Genomic DNA, 12,415 nt, shown 5'->3' with positions numbered 1-12,415 from the left:
CCAGTCCAGTCTTAAATCCGTTGATACATGCTGCATCTGCCATGTTTTTGGCTAAAAGATTCTTCTATCTTGCAGTTTAGACTTTTATTACAGACCTCAGACAGTATTTTTGGAAAACTTTTACGCATGGTGGAGGAAGGGACGCTCTAGAGACTCAAGTCTAGAAGGAGTCACAATATGAACTCCAAGTTTTAAATCCGTTGACATCTGCTGCATCTGCCATGTTTTTGGCTATAAGATTCTTCTATCTTACGGCGTAGACCTTTAGCTACAGGCCTTAGACAGTATTTTTGTGAAAATTCTTACGCATTCTCACGAGGAAGGGACGCTCTAGACACTCAAGTCTACAAGGAGTCACATCAACTCCAGTTTTAAATCCGTTGACATCTGCTGCATCTGCCATCTTTTTGGTTAGAAGATTCTTCCATCTTGCAGCGTAGACCTTTAGCTACAGACCTTAGACAGTATTTTTGTGAAAATTCTTACGCATGGTGGAGGAAGGGACGCTCTAGACACTCAAGTCTACAAGGAGTCACATGAACTTCAGTTTTAAATCCGTTGACATCTGCTGCATCTGCCATCTTTTTGGCTAGAAGATTCTTCTATCTTGCAGCTTAGACCTTTAGCTACAGACCTTAGACAGTATTTTTGTGAAAATTCTTACGCACGGTGGAGGAAGGGACGCTCTAGAGACTCAAGTCTACAAGGAGTCATATGAACTCCAGTTTTAAATGCGTTGACATATGCTGCATCTGCCATCTTTTTGGCTAGAAGATTCTTCTATCTTACAGCTTAGACCTTTAGCTACAGACCTTAGACAGTATTTTTTATTATTTATTTGTGTCAGTGTGCTCTTCTAAAAAGTGTAAGGCGATTGTATGTAGGTACTATTAAAATGTAATTTTAACTCATTGGTTTTGTCTCATATTTGAGGAATGTACTATGTATCATGAGTAGAGTCTTCGTTTAAAATGATGCGAACGATTTAAATTTCAATAGGTAGACAAAATTGATAATTTTTAATTATCAAAAATTTAAGCTTTCTCCAGTAACACTGATATTATTATACTGTGACTCATCAAAGTCATCATTGTCAAAAATATTGACAAATCGCGAACTGTCACGGCCAAAAAACTGACACGCGTCCGTCCTCCGTAAGCGCCACCGCGCGACTGATTGAGATTGTCCAAGCCGTCATGGACGATTTTTTCCACATTTTTTAACATAGTAACTAAATAAGACGCAATATAAAAATTTCATCCGTTAAAAGCCCTCAAGTTATTTCTGAACTTTAGTTTTGTAAAAGATTTAGAATCTCAAATCGCTTATTTTAAAAATAAAACCATAAATAGAAAACGAATAGAGGTAACTTTGGGAATTTATTCTATCGAATCAACTTCATCAAATCGTGTTTCCATCCGTTAATAGCCCTAGAAAATATCCTCAACTATGCCCAATAAAAATCTTAGCCTTTTATTTTACTGTTTAGTACCTCAAAAATGAAAAATGAAAACCTCATTTTCGCCATTTTCTCTGCTACCCGGCCTTAAGTTCATCTACTAAATTGACTCTAGAAATAAAGCTCGGTCTAAAACTTGCATATCGCGATTCAATCTACACACAGCGCCATCTACCGGTAACTAGAAACACTACATAATAAGAAGCTTAACATTGAACACTTATAAAAGTACGTATTTTTAATACTAAACTAAACATCGAAAGGGTAGATGGGAGACTATAAGGACGATTCGGTTTTTCTGTCACAAACTGTAAATAAGTAAGTGAAATATTATGTACTTTCAGAAAGAAAAACAAGAGAAAAAGCGAATGTGTCTATCATTTGTTACCCCTCACAATATTGTCGTTGCTAAAAGCTTAAAGCCATCCTTCACGTTAAATAGGAGTTCCAAAACACAAACAAATTACATTACAAGTGTGGCAACACCTTGAAGTTGTTCGAAGTTCGAAGCATTATGCCTTGAGTGACGTTAAAATTTTCTTCCAGGAATAAGTCGAATGTGAACGGAAAAGTGCGGAAAATTTTAAATTGTCGTGGGATTCCTCTGCATAATTATTATGGAATTTGTTATTTGTTTCAATACTTCAATTACTAGCAATCCCAGTTTTATTTACATAAAATTATTATCACACTGTTAGCATATTTTTGAATGATTTTCATTTGACTCTAATCTACTTAGGTAATTGCTATCTTATTGTTTTCTTCTTGTTTCTTATTATATTGATGGAATACATTTACTTATCTATACATAGTATGTCTCTAAATGATTTAAGTAATTATTATTATTTATTACTTCTACAATTAATTTTTAGTCTGTACTCTGAATTCATTTTAACTGTGGAAACTTCGCTGATTTTTGTCCTATTTTTGGTGTGATTATTTGTCTGTAATATCAAAATTGTTTTTTTCCCTAAAAAAAACCATATTTTTTGTTTGTTTCAGGTATGTATTTAACCCATTGTTGTCAATATCAGCAGTATCATGGTAAGTTGTATTTTGTGCTAAAACACGAGTTTATAATAAAAAAAAAGTTCAAGATCTTTTTTAAATAATCATCAGTGTTTTGTTTCATCTGTTTTCATTTGTCGGATTACTTTTAGAATTCAACTGTCAAACTCAATTTGGTTACAGGCCAGTGCTGACCAACACTGGCCACTAGAAAAATGCTTTCTGACTCATATTCCGTAGGGTTTGTTCGAAAAAATCCATTTGGCTCGGAAAAAAGAGGCATTTGTGTTGTGTCACTCGAAAAACCGACACCGTGTACACGAAACTAAAAAACGAAGAGAAAATTAGAGTTGAACGGGAGAAGAGTGGTTCCGTAATCGCTGCCTTAGGGTGAGTATAAACTAGAGCATTTCTATGTAATGTAACATTCTTACGAATGGTACAATACAGGTAAAATATACAACGTTTGGTTCGTGAAAGGGTGATACACTATCATAGAGCGCGAGCGGCTCGTTGTTATACAGGTAAATGCTCTAATCTATACTCACCTTTAAATACAGTGTGAGTCACGTTAAAGTGTACATATGAAAATAGATGAAACTAGACCTATTTTTATCGACAAAAAAGAGGTAAAAAAATTTTTGAGATTTTTTTTAAATTTTTTATAGAATTTTTTTTCTTCAAATTACTTATTGTAAAGAAAACGTAATAACTTTTAAACTAAGCGGTATATCCTGATAAAATAAAAACAGTAACAATGCTAAATAACAGGCGATACTAAAAAAATACATAAAGTACACAAAAAAGGCCAACAAATTGTAAAAAATGATACTTTTTGAAAAAAATCTGCTTTTAAATTCGTGTATTTTTTGTTATTTGATAAATTTCTCCAAAAAATGCCCCCCTAAAACAGGTGGTTTTTATTACTTTGTATTATTCTCTATCGTATTACCTTCGTATAACCAAAAATCGCATGTCTCTATCCCTATCACACCGTTTGCAATGATCGTTTGAACTAAGCCTCTCCGGGCGCGCCATTCAACGCTTCGTTAACAACGAAACTGAAAATGGCTCTAGATTTGTAATTTTGATAAAGACAAGTTAGATTTCAAATAAAAACAAAAGATTTCGAAGTAAAATAAGCATTTTAGTTAAAATTAAAATTGTCTCTACCTGTAGCGGAGAATAATGTGGTGACAGGCCTTTGTTCAAACGATCATAGCAAATGTTGTGATAGGGATAGAGACGTGCGATTTTTGGTTTTACAAAGATAATACGATAGAGAATAATACAAAGTAATAAAAACCACCTGTTATAGGGGCATTTTTTGGAGAAATTTATCAAATAACCAAAAAAAACACGAATTTAAAAACAGATTTTTTTCAAAAAGTATCATTTTTTATTATTTGTTGGCATTTTTTGTGTATTTTATGTATTTTTTTAGTATCGCCTGTTATTTAGCATTATTACTGTTTTTATTTTATCAGGATATACCGCTTAGTTTAAAAGTTATTACGTTTTCTTTACAATAAGTAATTGGAAGAAAAAAAATTCTATACAAAATTAAAAAAAAATCTCAAAAATTTTTTACCTCTTTTTTGTCGATAAAAATAGGTCTAGTTTCATCTATTTTCATATGTACACTTTAACGTGACTCACACTGTATATGATACACATTATATCTATAGACATCAAATTATATACCTAAGATATTGAAAGCTTTATCGTAATACGATAGTTTTTATCAAGATGATATTTTCTGACTTAAATTATTTTCATAAAGTTGTATTCCTAAACCAGCTGGATATTAGGAAATCTGACAACTGCTAGGTATCTTAACAGCATATATACCCAAGTACTTTTCTGATATTATATTTTTGGGATATAAATAAAAAAGTATACATAGCTATGTCTAAAATGTAATGTCTGTGTTGTTACAGATATTATTGTTTGCTAGAAAAAAATATTTTGTAATTTAGTTAACCGACAAAAAATATGGGTACGGTACCCCAAAAAAGGAAAAAAATGCATAACGCATACAGTCGTGCGATCTAGTGGCCATCCGCAATTGTTAATTTAATCCAGTCTGAACCCATCCTGTTCCAGAGTTCCCGGAATTTTATCCAGTCGTAGCACGCTTGTAGGTTTGTAAGTACATAATCGAGTATTCGTTAGTGAAGTAAAATAAGAGAGAAATCGAGTATTTGTTGATATTGAAATAATTGAGCGGAATTAATTGACGGTTGTGTACGTGAATGCTCAATGAAGATATATTTTTTGTCTACATTTTGTGATTCAGACGACATTTTAAAAACTGGCCAAGTACGAGTCAAGTACTGCAAATCTATCAATGAGCTCTGTGTATTGGACAGTACATTACACTATCAATTAACAAAATTAACTACATAAATACCCCAGTGTTTATTTTGATGCAATGTCGTCTGCACTTCATACCATCAGGTCATTCATCATTGATCTTCAACAAGTTATCTGTCTGCTCGTTTGCCTCCTGTCCCATAAAAAAGAAATACCTCCTACATATTTCACGTCTCATAAAATCACAGAAGCCGAAATTACATTGTGCATTAATTTGGACATCCCATTTTTGTGACACTAAAATATATTTAAGAATCAAGCTTCTATTATTCATTTTACATTATAGACAGAAGATTTTAAAGATTTTGATAACATTTTACATCCAGAAAATTCCTAGTAAGTATCCACTCAGATTTTTTTTCGCTCGATCAGTCGCATTCTCTGTAAACATTGTAAATGCGTTTTTTTGCCACCATTTGCATTTTCCGTTTGTTCAGGGCATCTGATAATAACATCTGCCTTCCAAATACAGTGTTTTGTGGAGGCAGAGTAATAGCACCATTTGCAGACCCGTCTCTGGACAGCATTTTCTGGACCAGTTCCTTTTGCGTATAATTTATATGACACAGGCAAATAATTCTTACTATACTAGTGGATAGAATGAAGTACGGAATGAAAATTGTGCCACAGAAAGTGCACCTGTTACCTAAAATAAATTCAACGTAAACTGGTGACAATGTTTTATCACAATGTTATTTTGTCACTTACAACTTTCGCGGGCCTTACTCACTCGTGAGAGACTAAAATGAGTCTTAATTCAGGACAGTAACAAAAATGAAAAGAAAAAAGACTTCTAAAACGTTTTTCTCAAGTTCAAGTACCAGTGAATCGAGAAGCAATAGAAATCAAATGCAACTGTAGTCTCATGCGACTACTTAGAACTCCACGGGAACTAGCTCGTTTTATTTTGGCTGTATATAACTTAAAATGAAACAAAAAGGAATTTAAAAAAGGAAGCTTTTTATTTTTAAACTACAAAAAGCCTTTTACTTCACTGGCACACAATTAAACCGTTACTGCACCACTCAATAAACCGGAGGCGAAAAAAATTAAATTTGATAAAACCGTCGCGAGCGATCGGCGTTTCAACAAGCAATTTCGATAACTCCCGTTTCAATTATGTGAAACATGCAACGGCGATTAAAATTTTAAAATATCGCCTTGCAGTACCTCCGGCGGGCTTAAAACATGGAGGCGATTTCGTCCAGATTGGAATTAATCAGTGGATTGTTACGGGGAACATTCAAATTGAATAATTGGGATTGGAATAAATTTTAATGGGAAATTCAATCATGATTGGCATTCAATCAAGTTTTGTAAGAATTTGTTGAGTCAAATATTGATGTGAAATAATGGGCTAGTTTAAAATAGCGAAATATCAAATAAAACAAAACAATACTTACGATTATTTAATGAAACTAAAATTGCATTAAAAAACTAAACTTACCAAGAAATATTATCACTCACACAACCTCCGTCACTGTGTACTAGTTTCACAATATTCTTTTCGTCTGACATTATGAAGTTATTGTCTTTATCAAAGGCCAAACCATAAATGCCTTTTAGATCTAAAACTTTTGTAAACTCATTACCACCACGTAGTAATATACCGAAATTGGTACACACATACAAACGGCCATCGTTATCTTCAACTATTTGCCTAACAGTAACCAGCTCGTTCACAGTTTCAATAGTAAGTTTTAAATTGTCAAAGAAATATAAACCAGTTTTGTTTGCGAAATAGATGTCATTATTCGGCATCACGTGAAAATTGTCGACTTCGAAGTGTTCAAACTCACTAACTCTGATGAATTTTCCATCTACGTCAATGTACAACTTTTGATCTGGGTAGCTGATGTAAAATAAATTTGCTCTGAAGTATAAAGACCAGATATTTCTTCCCTTTTCTTTGTAATTGTCGGCTAGTTTCGTCAGCATATTGTATTTGTAGATGCCGTCACTTCCTCCCAAATAAATTTCGTCGTTACCTTGATCTATAGCAACAGTACACCCACCTCTAATCCCAGCGATGATTTCACTTTCTCTTGTATCTAAGTCTATGTAAGCCAGTTGGAAATCCACATCTGAGTAAGTATCTGGCAGCGAGTAACTGAAGAACAGTGTGTTTGAAGATTTGTGCACATTCAAATTGTATGGTCGTCCAATGTTATTTAATATGATCTCTCTTTCGTACCAAGTGTTGTTCATTCGAACTCTATTGCAAGCCTTCTTTGGCACACTTTTTACTGAATATGATATCGCAAACATGACCAACATTTGGGAGAACATTTGATCCAATCACAAATATTTTTACTTTACAATTAACTGAGGAGGGTCCACGGATTAATTGGATATGAATTTTCGATTGTATTTTCGGAGAGCTGCCTCTACCATGATATCAGATTTAACAATGAGATAATTGTTAGTCATGGACCTTTGTTAACAATGGTGTTTGTTCAAACAGTTCGCAATGTAATAACAGTAGTCATTGTGTTTCATCAATTAATAGGAGCGCTTGATGAGTCTTTGATTCGATTGTTTAGATTTAAAAACATCGTCCGACTTCCTTGTTGAGGATGAAGTATAAAGTTCTATTTAGTCTTAATAATAGCTACTTTTGCATTAATTTTAACTAATAAGAGTATCTTTAATTCTTTCCAAATCTTCTCTTTCAGCAGGGTTAGTTAAAACCTCATAACATAACGGACCAACTTTACTTGGTTTTAATCTATAAATTGCATTTCGATCGGAATACACTATCTGATCATGCTCATCGAAAGTCAGGCCAAAAGCTTGGACTATGTGCGCCACTTTTTTGATTCTATGGTACGGTTTATCTTCAATGTATATGCCATCGCTGGTACAAAAATATGTGTCACCATAGCTGTCTTCAACTATTTGTCGAATCACTACTTCATCGCTTAAAACTATAGCTTCTTTCTTCGGCTTTTCAACTTTGTACAAAGCTGTTCTGTTGGAGAAATAAATATCCATGTGTTTCGAAATGAAGAAATGGTCGACTTCTATATTAATAGCCTCAGCAACAGGCAAGAACTCATCGTCTTGGTACACTCTAAGTTTTTGCGTTGGGTACTCGATGTAGTAGAAATTTCTTCTGACGAATAATCCCCATATGCTTTTGCCTTCTTCGGCGAAGAAGTCCGCTGATTTGGTGAGAAAGTTATACTTGTAGATGCCGTCGTGGCCTCCTAAGTATATGTCGTCGTTGCCGGCGTCGTAAGCGATGGCATATCCTCCGGGAACTCCGCTCACGTTGGAACAAGTACGCTTATCGATGTGGCAGGTTGTGATCAGGAAGTCTGCGTGGGTCCCGTTTTGCACCTGGAAAATATAAATTGGGATATTTTACATTACGTCATGTAGTCTCAAATTAGGTAAAGGTTAGTCCTATGATCTGTGTGAATTCTGGTATATTATGCTTTAGTTTCAAAAACAGAACATAAACAACTACATGCCAACGGTGAAGGTGCCGGACTGGCCGACTCGAGCTCCAAGGAACGCGGGTTTGAACCCCGGCACCGCTGGACTATTGTGGTGGACCACTCGTAACACAAATTAGCTTTATCATCATTATCATCACCATTTCAGCCATAGGACGTCCACTGCTGAACATAGGCCTCCCCCAATGATTTTCATATTAATCGACTGGTAGCGGCGGCCTGCGTCCAGCGCCCTCCTGCTACCTTTATGATGTCGTCGGTTCACGTGTCGTGGAACTTAGCTTATAATTTTTTCCCGTCATTATAAAATTTTAAGCACTGCAAAATAAGCTAACAAAGAAAGATCCTTAGAAACTGGCAGTAATTAATAGAAACATTATAAAAGGTACTCGTATGTTGCCTGACTTCTAATGCTGCAACATGATATATTGCCCAGGTCATAAATAAAGCGTGTACTACGGAATCGGACTTCTCTTATCACCGTATGAGGGAAAGTGCTGTTACTGACCTAGTTTAAGTGGGACATTATTAGTGTCCGACCGAAACTAGTTTTACGACCGAAACCGAAACCGAAAACGAATTTCGGCAACGGTGTCTATTTCGGCCGAAACCGAAACCGAAACTTCCTTACAAGGCTCATATTTTGAGGGAAAAATAAAGAAAACGTTATTATAATCAATAATCAGTCAGTTTTAATTGTTTTCTCTTTAAATTGCATTAAAATTGAACTTATAAAGCGCCTTTTTACTCTAAAAGGTATCAAATTATGTATTAAAAAAGAAAAAGAGGGATTAATATTTAGTCTACATTTTTTTTAATTACTGGCAATATTCAGGACATCTACATAACCCGTCCCATGGTCAGGTCTTTTACCTTAATAATTTCTCAAAACAAAACTGGTAGTACGTAAGTTAGTATCTACTGTACTTGCCACTTGGATACCTTGGTGATAAATACTAAAATGAACTTTGAAACTCTGAATCCATAATATTATCACCATGAAATGCACTATAGTAATTACTAACTACCTAACTAATGTTTGTTTACGTATAGCATTTGCGAACCAAAAAAAAATTTATAGGTTAGATTAAACTTTATTATACTTTTATGCACATTCGGTTTCGGTTGTACTTTCGGCAAGTTTGCCGCCGAAAACGAAACTAAACCGAAACTCGTGTTTTTACCGAAACTCAACCGAAAACGAAACCGAAACCGAACATTCGGTCGGACACTAGACATTATAATTGTAGAAAAATTGTAAAGTACGTCACGGTCTTTGTAATTTGCATATTCCAAAGCTGTAATCGGCCACAAGATGAACCGATAACCTTATAAAGGTAGCGGGAAGGCGCTAGATGCAGGCCGCCACCAACCGGCCATTGTGGAAATCATTGGGGGAGGCCTATGTTCAGTAGTGGAAGTCCTATGGCTGAAAATTTATTATTATGATGATGATGAAATCTTGGAGCTGTATGAAAAAAATTTTGAGAATTTTGGTCAATAGTTATTAAAATATTCAATAATAGGTAAGTTATTAAAATAATTTGTTCAATGTGCTCAACATTATCTTTGTGTTTTAACACAATGTCTGTTAACTTTCTTATTTGGCTTTGAAATCATTAGGTTTTCATTCTTATTAATTCTATGCTCCATCCTTATGTGTGATTTCCTAAATATCCTTTACTATTTTTTGCCATCTTTCAGTTAATAAATTGATTTTGAAATATTTTATCCAACCAAAAAACTCCGATTGTCCCACTAAAATTCGTCCCTATTCTCTCAGCCTGTCCCGTTACAACCAAACATCACAGCACTACACTACTACCGTAGAATAACATGTAATGTTTTATGCACGTAAAAACGCAAGCTGCATTTTATTGCAGCGAGAAAATAGCAAAAGAGATTAGCTTTTTTACGTCATAAATCTTTCTTATGACTAGCGCTGGCGGTCTTGAACATAGTATGCAGTCGTTATAAAAAGGATCAAGGCAATTACGATATAGTTATTTACAAAAATAAATGAGTTTTATAAAGTTCAGGTAAACTATAACTTATTGTTTTCAGTTCTCGGAACACATCTGACAGAAAAGTTTAGTTTTCGATGATCATCAACATCTAAACTCCTATATTCGTAAGGTCATTCGAAACTGTTAAATTATGAACACAAAAATATTTTATTCCCAAGTAATTCTGGGCTGCAATAAGTTTTCTATGACTCTACAATTCTACATTTAGAAAGCTAAACTCACCGTGTGGCTAAAAAACAACAGCCCCGAGAACTTGTGCATGACCAGGTTGTATGGTCTCCCGAGGTTGTTCACGAGGAGTTCCCTGTCAAAATACACGTGGTTGAAGATGATGCCATCGCAGACCACCTTCTCAGCTTGGAGACCGTGGAAGAGCGTCAGGATGAGCAGAACTGATGAGCTGAACGCCATGATTGCGGCTGCAAGATATTGTGGTTGATTAACGAACGACATTATGATAATGCCCGCAGAATCGCTAAAATCAAGACGTGGCAGTGGGCGGGGCACATAGCTCGCAGATCTGATGGCCGCTAGGGCAGAAAAGTTCTTGAGTGGCGACCACGAGCCAGAAGGCAGGGGCAGGGAATTTGGCCTCCCACTAGGTGGACCGACGATCTGGTGAAGGGCGCGGGAGGTGCCTGGATGCGGGCGGCGTAGGACCGTCTTTGTGGAAATCCTTAGTGGAGGCCTTTGCCCAGCAGTGGACGTCATTCGGCTAAAACGAACGAACGATTATGACAATGATCAAAAGCCTACCTATTAATTAATTAAATAAATATGACTAAAGTTAGTACCTACTTTGCTTCCTTCCCACTTTAATTCGAAAAACTCTCCTCTTTTCACGATTAACTCAAAATTTAAGATCATTTTAGTTCACGTAGAAAACTTTTGAGCTAAAAATATAATGTCTACGAGTACACCTCCCAAACTTAGGGTTAAACGAGTTAGTAGTTCTATTACTGACTCGTTAAAATTACTATTCACATTGAAATGTTTTTAAAAGCAGTAAATTATTCTGAATTTGAACTCTGATAAATTGTATGACCCAAAAATTTCGCGTTAAAACAAATGGTATCGAAAAATCAGAACTAGAAAATCGTATTTTAGATTTGGGAGTTTTAAATCGTGATAACAAGTTTTATTGACGTAGTTTATTGAGTTAAATAAAAGCCAGAAATAAAATAAAATATTTGAATACGAGTGGTTTGAATTCAACGAATAGAAACTGGAAAAAAATGGCGAATGTAAACCAGACTGGGTATGAAAAATCAGTCAGTTTATTCGATTTCAAATTGAAGTCAATGGATGAAATTGTAATTGTTTTAGTTAGTTTTAGATGAACTATTGATATCAAAGGAAGAAAATGGTATCTAATAGATCCACGAGAACAAAGAGATTGTAAAAATGTCCATCGGTTCAACCAAATGACGTCCACTGTTGGCAAAGGCCTTCTAAAGATTTCCACAATGACTAGTACTTCCCGCGACCTTCAACAGATCGTCGATCTACCTAGTAACTAGTGACCTAATACGAATTTTAAAATTTACTATAATCATTTAAGTAGTTGTCCGTAAACTTTTTTAATTATAAAAATATAAGTACAGTACCACTAGTTACTCTTTTGGAGTTAAAAAAAGAAACGTATTTTACTAACCATATTCTAAACTGTATTAAAGAAACTTACTTGTGCAAAAGATTTCGCTTAACTTAAAAGATTCGTGCTCAACTTTTCTTATGTTTTTCTGTAGACATTTTATACTTTTTGAGACCAAAACCCACTGGTTTGTGAGCAGAAACAAACCAAACTGTCAACTGAGCTAACTCTCCTGTGGTTGTTTGTTTTAAACAATAAATAAGTCAATGACAAAGAGGTAGAGAATGATACTGTATCTTTGTTTGAGTAGAATGTTTATTGTTTTTTGAAATCCAGATAGTTTTGTCACGATCTTAGGCTGAGCTCCACCATCTTACTTTAACTTCGACAAACATCAAAAATCTGTCAAACTCCATACAAAAAGCACCGGTTATCGTTGTAGTTTCCGTTAAAGGTAGGTGGTGCAACTCAGCATTAAAGTGAGACGCTT

At 34.9% G+C, this 12,415-nt stretch overlaps 1 protein-coding gene across 1 annotated transcript; it reads right to left on the bottom strand.

Annotated features, from left to right (window-relative positions):
• Positions 1–7,471: 7,471 nt before the first annotated feature.
• LOC135083668 (ommochrome-binding protein-like) lies at positions 7,472–10,742 on the bottom strand. Its single transcript, XM_063978377.1, has 2 exons — positions 10,554–10,742; positions 7,472–8,185 (listed from the first exon to the last, which is right to left on the bottom strand). Exons 1-2 carry the CDS (start codon positions 10,740–10,742, stop codon positions 7,472–7,474), a joined length of 903 nt encoding a protein of 300 aa, XP_063834447.1.
• Between the last annotated feature and the right edge of the window lie 1,673 nt (positions 10,743–12,415).

This window comes from Ostrinia nubilalis, chromosome 24 (assembly GCF_963855985.1).
Source record: "Ostrinia nubilalis chromosome 24, ilOstNubi1.1, whole genome shotgun sequence".
Classification (NCBI taxonomy): domain Eukaryota; kingdom Metazoa; phylum Arthropoda; class Insecta; order Lepidoptera; family Crambidae; genus Ostrinia; species Ostrinia nubilalis.
The sequence above is the reverse complement of the archived record's forward strand: the minus strand, read 5'-3'. Positions and strand labels throughout refer to the sequence as shown.

Bases quoted from the DNA above. Each gene is read 5' to 3' on its own strand.
- LOC135083668 (XM_063978377.1), bottom strand. From the start codon at position 10,742: ATGGCGTTCAGCTCATCAGTTCTGCTCATCCTGACGCTCTTCCACGGT. The intron at 8,186-10,553 runs GTGAGTTTAGCT...TATATTTTCCAG, and splicing joins TGTTGTTTTTTAGCCACACG to GTGCAAAACGGGACCCACGC.